A 17,162-nucleotide genomic window follows, 5' to 3' on the forward strand; every position below is an offset into this window, starting at 1 on the left:
ACTAGTAATCATCGCATACAATACAAATTGCCATTTTTAGCACTTACCACAATCAAATGCAAAGTAATATGAGGTGGTTCTGTTTATTACACATCTTGCCGATTCATTTGCCCAGTTTTAATCAAATGGTAAGACGCTTGTATGGAAGTTAATTAACTACAGTGCAAAGAGCAGGAGTTCAGGCAGTAACTACCGGTAACAACTTTATAGAGGAAAAATGTTGTTGTATCAGGCTACACTACTTATGTTTCTGGCCACGTTTCCCCTTTTTGTGTTTTTTGGACTTGCTTGGTCCCGACTTCTTGTTTTCAGGTTTCTGACTGATGCCTTGGTCTTCAGAAGCACTGGTTGCTGATGTAGAAACCATCTTTCCCTTATCGGAATTGCCATCGTAATCGGTGTTGCTGTTGGTGTTTTCCACTTCACATTCACCAGCTGATACAATGCCAGTCTCTGATGACTTGCCTTTACCAATTATGTATTGCTGCAATAGCTGATTCAGGAAAGGTTCTATTTCCAGTCTTCTTGACTGCAACCTGTTGTAAATTTTTTGGAGTGTTGGAACGTTCTCGTGTTTCTGCCCACTGAAGAAATTAGACGATCAAATGTTATTATGGGAACTGATATTATACACCAACTATGACTAACTAATGCAGATTCCAATTGCCTTTAAAAAATCATGCATGCAACAGCTTTGATTTGGACATTGTGAAAAGCAAAAATTGTTCAATTTTGTAATGCTATTGCGAACCTTGCAAGTCAACATCCTTTTTAAACTGACCTCATCACACCATCAAGTGCAGCATAAAGCCGTTTCAAATCTTCAAGCATGCTGGCTGCTTCATCCCATCGATTTTTATCTTCACCATTAAAAGAGCTTTTCTGAGAGCATCCATCCATTGCAGCAGTTAAAAGTTGAATACTTTTCTTCACATCCTCCTACAAGATACACTAAGAACAAATCAGCAAACAAAAAGGTATTCACATTACTCTGTGCACAGTTTATCACCAGCTCCAAACTGAAGCCAAATTGACAATGTGAAACAACTTGGCATTACCTTAGTAGCTGAGTCTTTGAACACTATTCCAAAGCATCCGAACTCTATTGCTTCGAATATTTTCCAGAATTGTCCAAGGTTCATCAGCAGGTCATCCACCTTTACGTTCAATGTATTTGTTCCCAGATCTTGCAGGGAAGTAGAACCAGAAGATGAAACGTTTGAACTCTTCCCTAGTTCACAACTGTCTGTAGGCAGTTCTTCCCTTTGTATATTAGTGGCTTCCATTCTAGCAGCTGCAGCATGACCTTGAGAGGCTTCATTTACTGGAAATAAAGTTCTTAAAATGTCCTCCTTGCATTTGGTGACCCTCATGTCCACAAAAATTGCATCTGTACATGCAAATTTTGGGCAATTTCCTCCCAAACTCGCAACCACAAGAGGATTGCCTATCTTTTTAAATGCTTCAGCGATAACATTCAGAACATCACGTTTTCGTCCTCTGCGGAGGGCATCACAGAATTCCCATGGCAACTTATTGGAAATATAGTTTCTGCCCAGCAAGTCGACAAGCAAATTCACGGAATTCCCAAAGTTCAAATGAAGCAAACATACTATGACAACCAATCTCAAAACCACCAACGAGTGGTACTGTTTATTTTTTGTATGAGATTGTTGAATCCACTGCATCATTTCCTTCTCATTGTATAGGAACTGCTGAACGATGTTGAAAATAAATTCAAGTACATCTCCAAAGGATTGATGAACATCAAGTAATAAGCTGAAAGATAGAGAGGCGCTCCCTTCCTGGTAGATAAGCCAATCAACAAAAGATGACTTTGTAGTGAAAATGTAGCCCTTGAAGCTAGACAATAAAATCAAAAGGCGCTCGATAAGATACAGGAAACAATCTGGTGTTATATAGCTAGCTATCCTCCAGTTGGCTTCATAAGTATCCAATAAAGCTCTATAGAATTTCCAAATATGAGAAACCTCTTCCAATTCATCAGAGTTACGGTACGACGCAGATCCCTGACAAGATTCAAATCCCATATTCCAAGAGAGACTCTTGACAAATTCCTTCCATGGTGAATTTCCATCAAACCGTCTTGCAACTCGCTCATATACATCATTGCTTAACTTGCCTGTCCCAAGAATCATTACCACCGTGCTTCCAATTAGCCTATGAGATAGATTAATCTTCAAACCAATGTTCTTAAAAATGATTTCTTTGATGATATTCCTGTACAACTCAGTTCCTCTCAGAAAAATCATATTCTTTGTCATTGATTCTCGCCAGTCAGGAGGAAATATGAAGTCAAAGAAATGCTCAGTTGATTGGTCAACAAATTTCTGCAGTCCCTTAGCATGGTACTGGAGGTTCAGATACTTGGAACTCAGAAGAAATTTTGCAACTTCGTACATGTAAGCAAGACATGGTACTTGCCAAGACATAGATGGCGAATTCTTGGATGACTGCTTATAAAGGGCTTCAAGATTGCCCAAGACGCTCATACCAACAGAGAGCAACTCAGAATTCCAATAACTCCTAGCCGCCTCTACAAGCTGATGGACATTGATAGAGGTCAACTTCCCACTTTTATTGTCCAATTCTCTCACCCAATCAGCATCAGAGTTCAACAAAAGATAGGTGGTATTCAGATTATTGTATTGCTTCCACACACCAAGGTAATTCAAGCAGAAATCTCCATAACTTCTAAAGTCGTTAAAGTGCTGGCTTTTGAGACATCCAAGATACTGAAGCACATTCACGATATTATCCTTCCAGCAGTCCCAAAAGTAGACCAGAGTCTGAACAGTAACCCCGTTTCTACAAATTGTCTCCTCCGAATGTGCTTTGAGATCTAAAACCAATTCATCTTCCCACACATATTTAGAGGAATTGGTTTTCAGATGAAAATCAAGAATCTTTCTAACAGATATTGTTTCACCGCTGTTACTCTGATGTTTCTTAGAAGCATTTAATTGTTGATTCAAAATCAGTAGGTCACTCTGATGATCTGATAAAATGTCAGCTTCAGTACATACAAATTCATAGAATTGCTCCGAGTCATTCTTTGCCAGTGACTTGGCTTTGTCTAGAAGCTCCTTCTTCTGTGTAAACTGCTTTAAGGGCCACCCTTTGCTCCCAGGTGACCAAAGAGAGTTGGAAAGCACATAGTTGAGAGTGAGATTACAAGCTTCCTTGAAATTTCCTGCCTTCTGTAACAAATCTGCTGTACGAAGAATGTTTCCTCTCAGTTTTGCAATTTTTGCAGCATCCATGAAGTTTCCTGATTCTTCTTCCAACACCAGAAGCTCATCAAAGCAACTTTTAGACTTTAAAAAGTTGCGCATCAAATCCACGGAATGAAAAGCTTTAACGAATTTCATCATGGATTTGTTATCATTGAGCCCATGATAATGAAGAGCACAACTCTGTAGAAAGTCTTGATCAATTTTGTTTATGTCCTTGCTTCTTCCAACTAGACCAACATCTGTATCAGCCTGCTGTTTCCAGTAGTTGATGTATTGCAACCCAATGTCAAAAAGTTTTCCTTTGGAGCAAACAGCTAAACATTCTGAGAAAAAATTGCCCCTGGCATATACATCAGCCGCAAGCTCATAGCACCCTGCCAGAGAAAAACATTCCCCAGCATTTTTCAGCTCAGGTTTCTCACATCTTTCCATATAAATCCGACCTGCAGGATAAGAAAGTTAATCTGATTGTCAAATTTATAGTCTCATAGGTCGTACAAAAATATCATAACATTTTATCTATAATCTAAAACAATCCTGAAAATACCAAATTCCCAACATCACAAGTGTCAGAATTCAACCACGGGACATTCAAGTTACGGGAGAAGATAACATGAACAAAACTTCAGCCATACCACAGCATTACATTCCATCAACACTAAATGTCAAATTCATACCTGCTCTTTCGTATTCTCCTAAATCATAAAAACATTTGGCAGCAGAATCAGCCTTGCCTATGGCTTCAAAAATTTTAGCAGCTTCCCTAAGATAAACATTAGCCTCTAGAGGGTTCGAACTGCAAATACGATCAGCTGCTGCCTTGAGGCCGGTTGCTTTAGACCTTCCTTCCCAATAAGAATCCTTAGCTTTTTCGAAGCATATAGTTGCCATTTCATAGTTATGCTCACAAAACAGCTGGAAAACAGCAAATAATTAGCAGAAAGGAAAAACGACATTTGATTTTGACGAGGAACAAACATCCATCTCACTCCTAGAAAGAAAATGCAGGGTGTTGACAACATCATCCATTTAGCTGACATAAATTAAAGGTAACACCAGTTGCACTGTTAGCTATGTCAATGTCATCCTATTGTTTAGTGCAGATTACTGAGGCACCAATAGTAGTAGTCTAAATCACAAACATAAAGGCATGGACTGAGATATTCATGACCATGTTTTGATAAATGCAGCAATGATCGTGCAGTTTTTCCAGTAAAATTTTACTAAAAGGTGTCTTCTCAAGAAAGGATTCTGACAATGCAAGAGGCACTACATAGACAATGATGATAATAGTAGTAGTTAAAAAGTAATGGCGATGGTAATCATGATCACCGTGTCTTGTTCCATGCAATGCAGGCGTGCAGTCTAATAATGAATGTCAAATGTCAAATCTCTTTTGGGTGCCAGAAATAGAAAAATGGCAATCAGAATAAATTGATTTCAGTGTGTTAGGTCCATGAAAACTTATGTTAGGCGCAAATATAAAGGGGCAGGGGCTGTTTAGTAATTTTAGGGGCAGGGGCAATTTAGAAACTTTATTATTAATTAGGGGTTTAGCTATAAATAAGAGATTATGGAATCATTTAGGGTTTATGTTGAGTTTTGTCTGGTATTAGGAACCATTAGGAGTTTTGGGAGAAATTGACCTACCTCTCGAATTGTAGGTCAGGATTGATTGTTTGTTTTCTTTTGATTTAATCAATAAAAGTCAGCCCTAATTTAGCCCTAAGTCCTATCACAGTGCTAGTGAAAAAGCACAATACATTCGGCATGTAACAAATAAATGAGTTCATAGAGACAGTGAGACACACAAACACTCTCTCTCACACAAAGGGAAAAAAAGGGTAAAGATTACAAGTACCTTAATGCCCCGTGACTTCCACTCCTCTGAGCTGCTTGCTACTTGCATTGCTTGTGCAAGTGAATCATCCAACTGCCTGACTTGAACAAGGGACTTTTTCTTCCAATAGTCAAACATAGGTTTGGAGAACTCCTCCATATTTTCCCATATCCACAACCTTTGCCGTGTGCGAGTGATGGCTACATACAGTTGCTTCAGTTCAGAGCACAATACATTGTGTTTAGCTTCATTGAAGCTTGGGAAGGACCTAGGTGATGTGGAGTCAAGCAAAGCCTGTTCCTTCATATATTCATATACTACCCTCCATTGATTTTTCAGAGGTGAAGTGCCAAAAAAGTTGTACAACAGTACATCCTATAGAAAGAGATAATGTAAGTCAACATTGGTGAAATTTAGGATTCTTGATAACTACAGTGAAGAACAAGGGACGAAAACTTGGATGTATGAATTAAAACATTTTAGAAAATCAAATCAAATTAAAAGTAAAAACCATGCTTTTTAAGGCCGCAACTAAAGTTGGCATGAACTTTATCAGTTTCTTATATTATCTTATTTGACAGTAAAATATCTCTAATTGTTGTATTTTACTCATAGAATTGGTTATCTTCTTGGTTATATTCCTATTTTTATGTACTTATTTCTAATCAATAAAGTGTGGGTAATAGCTGGTTCAACTGGAAAACATCTAACTAAGCATATTATAGTAGTTTTCCTTGTACCCGGCCAACCAACCGAAAATCTCCTTATGTTTTCATTCTCATCCATAAGAAACTGACCACTAAATAGTCACCAGAAGTAGTTTCATCAGCTACAAGATATGCTTATTCTACATTGCCCATGGAGAAAAATCTGACAAGGGGTAACAGAGGTAAAGTGCATTTTGAAACTGTTGACTAGAACACAGAAGAGCCCACCAACAAAAACATTACCATAGATTAGGAGAGTACTCAAAAAAGTGTAGCATGATATAACCAATCAAAATAAAAATCTACTCTTATTACTCCACTATTACTAAAATGTTTTCAATAATAAATCACCTGAAACTCAAGGCCCTTGCTCTCTATTATTGTCAGCACAAGAGCTTGCTTCCCGACATAATTGGAAATTTCCTTTCGAACAGAGTCATCGCGGACCAATATAACTTGCTCTGCCCCAAAACCGACTATATGTCCTCCCACTTCTCCACTGTTTCCAAAAATTTTTAAGATTGCATTTTCCTCATCCCCAGATTCAAGCAAAATGGGAGGCTCTCCATATATAAGACTAGTCTCAGGTTTTAAAATATCAACGGAGTGAGGGAAGAACCGGTAAAGAAGTTCCATGATGCTTTGAGCTAAGTTAAGCACACCTACATGGGTACGGAAGTTCTGACTCAAACTGAAAATATCTGAGAGTTGTCCTTTTTCTTGTCTTCCACGATCACCATTGTTTCTCGATTCCAGTACAAACTTCTTGTAGAACAGAGATCGTATATCTTGAAACCTAAAGTCAATGTCCCTAGCAATTGTCTGCGCTGTGTCACCCGAAAAAACAAAACCCTCTTCAATATTTCTGCAGACGTACTTGAACAGAGCGATTTGACTCATAGTAAGATCTTGAACTTCGTCAATGTAAACAAAATGAAATTTATCACCCTTATAACTTCCTTCTTTAAGTCGATGATGAAGATGATTAACTAGATCGGCCAAATCAAAGTCAACATTTCTCAACTTCATTTGTTCATAGTTTTCAAAAATATCATAGATTTTCTCCCTCAACTGTCTGCTGAGAGTGGAAATCCTGGTCTCTGATAAATTAACATAATCTTCCCGATTGAGTTTACCATCAATAATATCAATTGATTGGAGACCACCTTTTATGTAAGATATAATCTCAGTAAAGACTCTAGAAGGATCAAGCTTCTTTGTTAGTTGTGCATTAAAATGAGGCCAGTACGTTGAACTAAACCTTTCATAATCAACTTCTTTAGTCCTGATAACGTTCTGTATGAAAAGTGATCTTGAATTTTGAACTTGACCATAGTGTTTCCTTACATCATGGAATCTCTCAAAGTATGAATTATCCAATGTCCCATCCAACATCATCAAGAACTTGTGAAATGTTATGACAAGAGGGTAAGCCTCTGTTGGAATATCAACAACAGAATTTGGGATATCTCTGAATTCTGCAGCATCATCAATATCATTAATCTCAATGCTTTCTGCTGCAAACTTTCCATCAAAGGCAGAGCTGCAGATTTAAAAAGGCCAATCATTAGACACAAAACATATTCAGTGTAACAAATGTCAAGGAAAGCATTAAAATTGTTAATCTATTTAGTGGATACAGCTGAGAACCTAAAAACACTAAACACTCTTTTTCAGACAGTAGGCAAGTAGCAGCAACTAAAATTAGGCTTCTTAAAAATGATTCTATTGCATATCACACTAGTAAGATGATTTTGGCAGATGCATCAATCAAAATTAACAAGTTAAAATATCTTCAAATACCAGAAAACAAGGCTTATTGTCAATAGAATGTTGAGACACTCATAAACATGATGAATTCATGAAATATGATATGAAATAAGAAGCCTAAAGCTTCTTAAACCCGCTAAGATTTTTTTTTTTTAATGTTTTATTCAGAGTAAAAAAAAAAAGACAGCACTGAAAATTTGATTTCTTTTCTAATTTCAACATGATTAACAAAAAATAGAAAATGCATTAAACTGGTTTAAACTTAAGCTAATTAAGTTAACCCCTAGCCATCATTTCCGTTCATAGCAATCTTAAAGAGGAAAAAAATGGAGAACTAAAATGTTGATTTCGAATCATTAGAAGCTTTCGGTCTCAGTCAGGACAGAAAATGTTTGACAATAAAGCTAACTTCCTCAACTCATAGACATGCCTTCTAACATTCGATATTCATAGGCACACTAAAATTATATGTTTGGTTTTAGAAGTGAAAAATTTTCTAATTTCCTTAACAGAAAAGAAGGGAGGAAGAATCTAATATATAGAACCTAACTTATCGAACTCGTGCAAATTCATCATTTGTAGATTTAAGGTGAAGAGGATTTTTTTTAAATAAAATATAAAACTTAACAGAGATTTCATTAAAACAAACCATGTACCTCTTCAAGTGAGATATATGTCGCTTTACAGCAAAACATAGTTTAGGACTAACTGTCACAAAAAGTTGCCGCAGGATAGCTCTTTCAGTCTTCTCAAGACCCTCCTCAATCTCCGATTCCTGGCTAGTATGCAGAGTTAAACTATTATTTACTCCATAGAATTGTTCCACTACCATGTAGTGATGTTTTTCTTTCTGAAACAATTTCATTACCAGAATAGTAGTTTTCCCAGTACCCGACCGACCAAGTACAAAGGTGCTTCTAGGAAAAAGGATAATCTCCAACTGCTCATCTGTTACTTCGAATGGAAGATCCAATTCTCTACCGTCACGGTCAGATAGGAGGTGGCTCACTACACCTGATGATAAGGGGTAGAACTTCATCAACAACAGACTGTCACTCACATTTGAATTCTCAGCATAATTTCTACTATCAGATGCAGCACCACTTAAGTCACACCCACATTCATTCTCAGCAAGATTCTTGAACCGGACAATATTTGAATTGACTGCCCAAGTCTTTGGAACCTCTAAATTCCTGGGTGCAAAGAAACAACCCGCAGTAATTAAAACAAATTCACCCAAACATGACTAAACAATCATATTCCTTTCACTCCAAGCAATGCTCTAATGTTTAGGAATCAAAACAATGAGAATAAAGAATAGACATACCCCTCAATACATTTCTCTTTGCAAAGATTAAGATACTCATCAGTGTACTTCACAAATATGTTATCCAGACGTGTCACCAGTTTTTGGACATGCTCCAAAGTCAGTATATCCCAGACTTTCAAAACTTGGATGTACTGAGATTCCTCCACATCCTTCACTATGTCAATTGTGCAAATAATATAGAATCCTTCAACCTTGAATTGCTTAATGATGTGTAAAGAGCTTGCACAGACTGAGTCCACATTTCTCTTCTTAGGTCGCCACCCACTAGAAAGTTTCAGCAGAAGGTTGATAACCAAATTTTTGGTCCGTTTTGAAGTCAGCTTTCGAAATGATTTCAAAAAGTTATCACTAAAATTAACCTGAGGAAAGAAGAAAATAATTAGTAACAAGTCATAACAGAAACACTGATTGTGAAAGAAAGTATGATGACTAAAATTAAGTACCTTCCACCTTTGACTTCTGAAAAGTACACTTCCGGGATTGAGGAGTTCATCTAATTCATCAAGCTCTTTCTTCACCTTTAATATTGCTTTCCCCAAATCCTTATCATCATCAGCATTAAAAAAACACTTTCGAGCCTTAGCATCAAGGACTAAGGCTTTCCAAACAGATTTATTACGAGTTAAAGTTCTTTCATTCCCCAAAATCCAAAGACAGTGCCTAGAAGGAGTCAAATCGACAGAAGTTATTCATCATTGTAGTTCAAAATAAACCAAATAATGAGTAATATTCTAAGATATTGCATGTTACCTAGCCCTCGTAAGAGCCACATTTGCTCTCTTAGGATCGGATATGAAACCAATTGATCCACCATTGTTAGATCTTACAGTTGAAATTATTATTATGTCCTCTTCTCCTCCCTGAAAACCATCAATGGACATCACTTTTACAGCAAAGCCTACACTTTTCTCATATTTACTTCCAAGTTTTTCTTGAATTGCAACAACTTGTGCCCTGTAAGGCGACACTATACCAATGCTGAGCTTCTCTTTTGAGTGAATCCAAGCTGCACGTTAAGGATTACAAGGAAATAAGAAATTGATGTGTTAACATACTCAAAGTACACTGGCAGAAAGAAATATTTCACATTGATAGGCTTTTTTTTAATAGATTAGAGCACAAATTACTTACACTGTGCACTAAGGGAATCTAAAGGATACATATTTTGCAAGATGACAGGGATATCTCTTCCCAGTAATGCAGTCAGAATACTTGCACTATCTATATGCACCACTGCATCTAAATTACACTCCTTTTTCTCTTCAATTATGTTTAACAGGAAATAAAATGAATCCGTACAATTTTGCAGTCTTAACTAGGAAAATAGTATAAGAGTGGTTGAACAAACCCATACAATCATGAATCATAATAGCAGAAAATTTTGATAAGATGAAAGTATATCTTCTTTCTCAAAGGAAAATATCAAAATTCAAATAAACAAAAGCTACAGTGAGGCAAAAATATTTAGATGTACACAAGAGTGAGGCTCCACCGAGACATACCTTTGTACAAGTTCAGCATAATTTTCATCACTGCAGATACCTCAACCATATTTCTACAGCTGTGCTCAATGAACTCTTCTCTTCCACCAAACACATTAATGAAAGAATATGGACCATACATTGGCCCAGGCAAAAATCGTTTTTCATAGCTTCTTTTCCTAACACTAGGGGAATCACAAATCTTGTTGTCATAGAAATATGAGTTTGGGAAGAGGCTAATGGATGGATGCATTCTGTACTGTATAGGGAGCAGGTGTTTTGAGTGTCTCAAACGTGAGTGTCTCAAACGGCTTAACCTCTCAAATAAACTTCTACCGAAACAAGCTTCTCCAGAAACCTGAAAAGAAATGTAAAAAAGAGAGGGAAAAAATGAAGAAGCGAGCATCAAATGTGTAGAAAGCTGCATACTCCAGTTCAACTAAAATTCAATTAAACAAGGGTGAAATGCAAAGGAGACAAAAGAAAACGTATGTAAGATGTCTAAATAACAATAACATACCTTGCTTTCAACCATAGCTGGTAACTGACACTCATCTCCAAAAAGAACTGCATGCTTTATACCCGAGAGCTGTAGAGGTATGGTTGATTCACTTTCCTTTAACTGTGCTGCTTCATCTATAACTAGAAAGACCAGTGGTTCCATTGCCATTGAATGCAGCATATATGAACTTGAAGCAGTACTAAAAAATAAAGAAGCCGTTTTAAAACAGAAACCCTTAACTAAATCTTTAAGTCTTTCTTTGTCCATAGCTCTGGGAAGGTCAAGTTTGTTAAAAGAATTCCGAAGATTTCTTAAAACAAAATGACATTCACTTCTCTTCTTGTGTAACAAGTACTTTATATCCAGAATTGACTGAGAAAAATCTTCATCTACTGAATGTGAAAAAAGTACTTCAAGCTCCTCAGAAACCACGTTGTCTTGAAACAGTAAGGTTTCAAAAGAATCAAGTAAATTCATAAGGGTTACCATGACCTGAAAATTATCTTCCCCGATGTAACACTTGGGTATATGGGTACCGAAGTTAAGAATGCAACTTCTAAGTGGAGCTGCAGTACGTTGAAATCTTTCTCTGACAAACTCATGAAATGGCATCTCCCCCTTGCTCGCTTCAGCTTCCTTCCAGCATTCTTTCTGCTCGATCATGTTTCCATTGATGTCTTCACTTGGCTTCATCCATTTGTCCCAGAAGTTATGATACTGAGAAACACAGTGTTCAAGAAAATCTATCATGGAACCAAAATAATGCTTCCAACTGGTGTGCGGTGCAAAGCACTCCACAAGCCTCTCAATACGATAGTCCAAATATATCTCCTCAACTCCTGAATCAACTTTTAGACGCTCATTATTTCCAAATAAGAGAATCTCTCCCAGTGGGAAAAACGGAAGATCTCTAGAATCTCTTTCAACTGATTCTTTTACCAGTTTCACAACACGAGAGGCAAGTTCCTTAATTGCAACATTTGTTGGGGCACAAATGAGGGTTCTGCACTTCATTTGTAAGAGGTTAACGAGCAGCATACTAACAGTTTTAGTTTTCCCCGTGCCCGGCGGGCCCCAAATAAGTTGGACAGTGGCCTTGTGGTCACAATGTGTATGACGAAGACAGGATAAGATAGCCTGTACTTGTGAATCATTCAGGGTAGAAGACAAACTAGGACCAAATATCTCAGTCCAGATGCCCTCACTTTGCACGGAACAGAGTTCGCAATTTTCATCAACCTAGCACTCGAGATGAAAGTGTAACAATCAATCGACAGCTAATGTCAGAAGGCAGAAGTATATTCAGTGAGCCTAAAAGCCATTAATGTTATCCTACTTTGATGATACATTATAATCAATTCATCATGCATTCCCTCGTATAAAAGTTGGACATTCCATACTGGTGAAGGTAAACTAATTACATGACATAAAGAAAGATCATAAGTTAAACTAATTACATGACATAAAGAAAGATCATAATCTAAAAAGATCATCTCCAAAACACTTACCACAGAATCAGTGCACAGAATTTCCTTGATAATCTTTGAATTTCCATTCATATGTAAGGAGTTCCATATTCTTTTGTTTGTAGTTATATTTGTCAAGAAAATCAAGAATGGTAATTTCTTTGCACCATCAATTTGGATTTTTCTAGAGGCCTTGACTTGAAAATAAGTGGAACTTGTATCAATTTCATTCTTGTCCACATCCTCCTCGTCGCTTTCCTTCTCGTCACTTTCATTCTCGACCTCTGCTATTTTCGTGACTGCTACAAAAGTCTGTATCCTTCCCACCCTCTGCAAATCAGAGGCAGTTTCGGGCTTATCATCTGCTAGAACTAAAATATCCCCTGGCAGTGTTTTGTAAGGCTCTTTGCCGAGATCACTGAATCTGTTGCTCCAGTAACCCACCTGAACATCATACAACATTGGTCTATCTGGCTCAGAATCATCAAAAGCAACCACTTGAGCGAAAGGTGCTTTTGAAATATTTTCCAGGCTTGAGAACAGGTTTGCTCGTGTTTCTTCCAACAAGGGGAAAACAAATGACTCAAAATACTGACTGTCAGACTGAAACGATAATGGAATTTGTTTCACCTAAAAGGAACGAAACAGCAGTTAGTGTACAGTTGAATGTAAAATGAAATTCGCTAGCAGAAACATAAAATGGGCAGAACAGCACAAAGGTTCTTAGGTTTAAAATATTGCAGAAAGAGTAAGAAAACACACATGGGTGTTTACAGTCATGCATATAAAAGGACTAGAAATGTAAATGTTCATATACAGCAATAGTTACATAGGACAATCGCAGAATTTTGTATGAGCAATGTATGTCTTTGTGCCATGATCATAGACGGTAACTGAAATCTGAAATAGCTGAGCCCGTGAAACTTGATGCGAAACATTCATAAACACTTTATAAGCTATCTGGTCCATTATTAGAAACTTCGATAGCAAGTAACATGCTTCTGCTTTCCTTTAAAATTAAAATTAGATATACATCATTAATATAGGTAAACATTAATATCTATAATTGAAAGAGCAACGCTAGACATATTAGTAAAGATATCAAACAAACTTCCAACTCAAAAAGGGAAATGCTAGAATCTAACTAATTAGTAAAGATTTATAGGAAACTGCTTTAAAAGGACTTTACATCACAGGTATCATTAATTGTTACAGCGTGAGCTCAGAAATATTCTCTTTTTAATTATGGAGTCACATAATATGAATGTAAGTTAGCATGGCCAAACCTTCAAATCCATGTGAAGAAACTATTAAAAAATGAGGATGAAAATGGGGAAGAAATTAGAGCAAACCTTTTCCTTGAAAAGATTTTCATTAAGAATGTCCTGAAGAGACCAGGAAAATAGAGTATCAATGAAACCATGGCGATTGGGAAGTGCCCTCTCATTGCTACTACTACTAGCTTCACCTTCCATCTTCATCATTTCTCTCCTCTCTCTGCATAATCAAACCAACAACCAAAATGTTAAGAACCCACTTCAAAGACACCCTTTAAATCCTCAAAATAACTTTTTTGTTTTGAAAAAAAAAGAGATTCCCTACGTGTTAAAACATAATGAAGTTGCTTCACAAGAAAGCAAGTAGGATAGATAGTACAAAAGAACTGTTGAAAATCAGTTAACAAAGAAAAGAAACCTTAAAATGAAACAGAAAAGAAAAAGCTTTCAAAAGGGAAGTTGCTTGCTTACTCACACTGTAGCAAAATGGACTAAGGGTGTTCTTCACTGAGTCTTTACATTTTTCCCCCCTTTATTTCAACTTGCTTTGGAAATGCAATTAATTCGTTTTCCATTTCTCCATCAAAGGATGAATATTCACATTGGAACGAAAATGAAAATAAATGTAGCTTTCATTTTTTATTTTATTTTTCATTTCTTTTCCCTTAAAGATTATGCAGATTGTTGATGATCAGGATGAAGATTATGATCAAGTATTACAAAATCTAAAATGTGAAAGGCAATAGTCGCGCTGGAACCCAATGGTTAATAATGCTTTCTATAAAGAAGTAATTGAAGAAAAGTTTGACAAAGAAAGTTGTCTTTAGAATCTGTATTTACAGAAAATAAGGTTGACACGCTGTCTTCGTTTCATTTCATTTGTATTTAATTTAATTACATTACTTTTATTCTAAAAAAGAAAATAATGACTTTTTAATTATTATTTCCGCCAGATGTCAAGGTCAAAAGACTTAATGGAAACCTTACATCAAGGGCTAAGCAACCATAAAAGTGTGTGTGCCTATATATATATATATATATATATATATATATATATAGTTTTTTAATAAGGGATCTCAGACTTTAATCAGGATAAGTTAAAAAATAAAATAAACACATTCTCCAATGCATCGTATTTTATCTTGTAGTATATTGAAATTTATTTATTTTTATCTTTTAGCTAATCCCTGACTTTATTAAAGTCAGGGATTTCTGGTTGGAAAACTAACATACATACATACATACATACATACATACATACATACATATATATATATATAGTAGTTTTTCAATCAGGGATTAGCTAAAAGACAAAATAAACACATACTCTAATGCACTGTATTTTATCATGTAGTGTAGTAAAATCTAATTTTTTTTGTCTTTTAACTAATCCCTGACTTTATTAAAGTCAGGGATTCCTGATTAGAAAACTACTATATATATATATATATATTCTAAATCATAGCTTCGTTGCAATATTTTAAGTTTTGGGATCTTACCTAGTTTAAATAGTTACATGTCACTAATTATTTAATAATATTATGTGTTTAATTTTTATTTTCAATTGCCTATTTTTTTGTAGTGTGAAATTGAAAATAACAAATGAGAACTTGATTCCAATTGGAGAAGAGAGTGGATTAGGAATCGAGTTCTCATTCTTTGAACTCACCATTTTATCTCTACCTAAATTTCATAATTCCACTTTTATCTTCTATTAAAATATTATTATATCATCATCATCATTATTATTATTCTTGTCATTGTTGTTGTTAATAATAATGATAATAATAGTGAAAATAATAGTGATAATAAAGATATTATTAATAATAATAACCACAACGACAACTACAACGTTAAGGATGACGAAGATGGTTTTATTAATATTATTATTATTATTTATTATTGTTGTTGCTGTTATTATTATTATTAATAACAATTTTTTTGACTACTCATAATCACTACAATTATAACAAATAATGATAAAAGTGACAATAGTTAATTTAGGATATTTTAGTAATTTGAAATAATCTATTCAGATTCTAAGGCAAAATAAGCATATCAATATAAATATACTCATTTTGATTCTAATTTTTGCAATTTAAGTAAACAACTTATTTTAATTCCGATTTCTCTTTCTCATTCCAACACATTTTAATTACTAATTGATAAATGTAGCATTAGTTCAGTGGAATAGAGCTGATTAATTACTCATTACTGATTTCATGTCAATTTGCCTATTGTAAGTAATGGTCAAAATGGATGGCCGGATGGCACGAGCAAGCTACTTGATTGATTTGAAGGGCTTTAGTTTCTTCGTGCTCGCACGTGATGCGAATTTAAGCATCTAATGATGCTTAATAATAAAAGTAGATATTTGTTCGAATTGAATTCTATCCATCCAATAAATTCCATGGAGTTGGTTGAGTGAATATGAATATGTTTCTGCATGTAATGACCGGTGTAGTAAAGTTGTGATTCGAATGAGTTTTTTATTTTTTATTTTTTTCTACAAAATAATCACTAAATAATGACGAATTAAAAGATGATAAATTAAATAATCATCAGTGTTGATAATATGTTGTATATTTTTTATTACCCCAAAAAAATAAAGATTATTTTTAAAAATCAAAAGCTAAAGCTGCATTATTTTTTAGAATAAAGGTAAACTAATTTTTTTAACCAAAATTAAAGTAATTAAATATAAAGAAATAAATTAAGAAGACCTCAGGTCAACGACAACCATATTTCCATTCTATTAGTCTAGCTTTAATTTCTTTGGATAAATTTATAAAGCAAAGTTCACGTTATTAAGCATCATTAATAACTTTAAATTATTCTTGTGTGCATTGACCACCTTTTTTTTATGAAAAAAAACCCTCAAATTATCTCTATTTTTGTTCAAAGGATAAGGAAAAATAAGGGTACGTTGACCTTTTTTTTAAAATTTTTATCTTCTTAATAAAAATGGAGGCTAAATTAATGTTTTTAAAAATAAGAGAGTGATTTGAAGACAATCAATTCATGAGGGGCAATTCAAAATTAATCTTATTTCCTTTAATTGGTCAAATTTTTTATACATCATAAGTCAATTTAGCTTCAAATATAATAAAGATTCAGGTCTTAATATAAAAAAATATAATTTAGGACAACGCCTAATAATAAAAAAAAATGTAAAAACCGAATTTCTGGCAATTAAAAAAAAACAACTATATACACTAAGATCTAGTAAGATACTAAAGAAAATTACATGTTTATAATTTATAAAAAGTACTCTATTAGTCATTGGGTTTCACAAACAAATGTGACTCTTGCCTTTCTTATTTTGCAGTAGGCTTGGGAAAATGAAGCTACATTGTTGAATTTTAACTTGCCAAATTAAATACTTGGGTCATAATCTTTCTCAACACAAAGGAGCTTATTTATATACACATTATCTTCAAGGTGAACAATGGAAACGACTCACTTAATTAAGCAATTGTGTAAGTTGGCTAGATCCATCTTTCTTCCTTAAATCACAGGAAAATGGATCCTC

At 34.9% G+C, this 17,162-nt stretch overlaps 2 protein-coding genes across 2 annotated transcripts; both read right to left on the bottom strand.

Moving 5' to 3' along the window:
* Nucleotides 1-30: 30 nt before the first annotated feature.
* On the bottom strand, nucleotides 31-1,780 carry LOC112097426. Its single transcript, XM_024182675.1, has 3 exons — nucleotides 1,059-1,780; nucleotides 782-939; nucleotides 31-584 (listed from the first exon to the last, which is right to left on the bottom strand). The coding sequence occupies exons 1-3, from the start codon at nucleotides 1,689-1,691 to the stop codon at nucleotides 239-241; spliced, it is 1,137 nt and encodes a 378-aa protein (XP_024038443.1). The 5' UTR covers nucleotides 1,692-1,780; the 3' UTR covers nucleotides 31-238.
* A 147-nt stretch (nucleotides 1,781-1,927) lies between these two features.
* On the bottom strand, nucleotides 1,928-13,858 carry LOC18033170. Its single transcript, XM_024186236.1, has 13 exons — nucleotides 13,706-13,858; nucleotides 12,396-12,983; nucleotides 10,906-12,126; nucleotides 10,407-10,743; nucleotides 9,655-9,910; nucleotides 9,348-9,564; nucleotides 8,902-9,263; nucleotides 8,231-8,767; nucleotides 6,156-7,347; nucleotides 5,119-5,472; nucleotides 3,935-4,172; nucleotides 1,992-3,700; nucleotides 1,928-1,942 (listed from the first exon to the last, which is right to left on the bottom strand). The coding sequence occupies exons 1-13, from the start codon at nucleotides 13,835-13,837 to the stop codon at nucleotides 1,928-1,930; spliced, it is 7,158 nt and encodes a 2,385-aa protein (XP_024042004.1). The 5' UTR covers nucleotides 13,838-13,858.
* Between the last annotated feature and the right edge of the window lie 3,304 nt (nucleotides 13,859-17,162).

Source organism: Citrus clementina, unplaced genomic scaffold (genome assembly GCF_000493195.1).
Source record: "Citrus clementina cultivar Clemenules unplaced genomic scaffold, Citrus_clementina_v1.0 scaffold_9, whole genome shotgun sequence".
Classification (NCBI taxonomy): domain Eukaryota; kingdom Viridiplantae; phylum Streptophyta; class Magnoliopsida; order Sapindales; family Rutaceae; genus Citrus; species Citrus x clementina.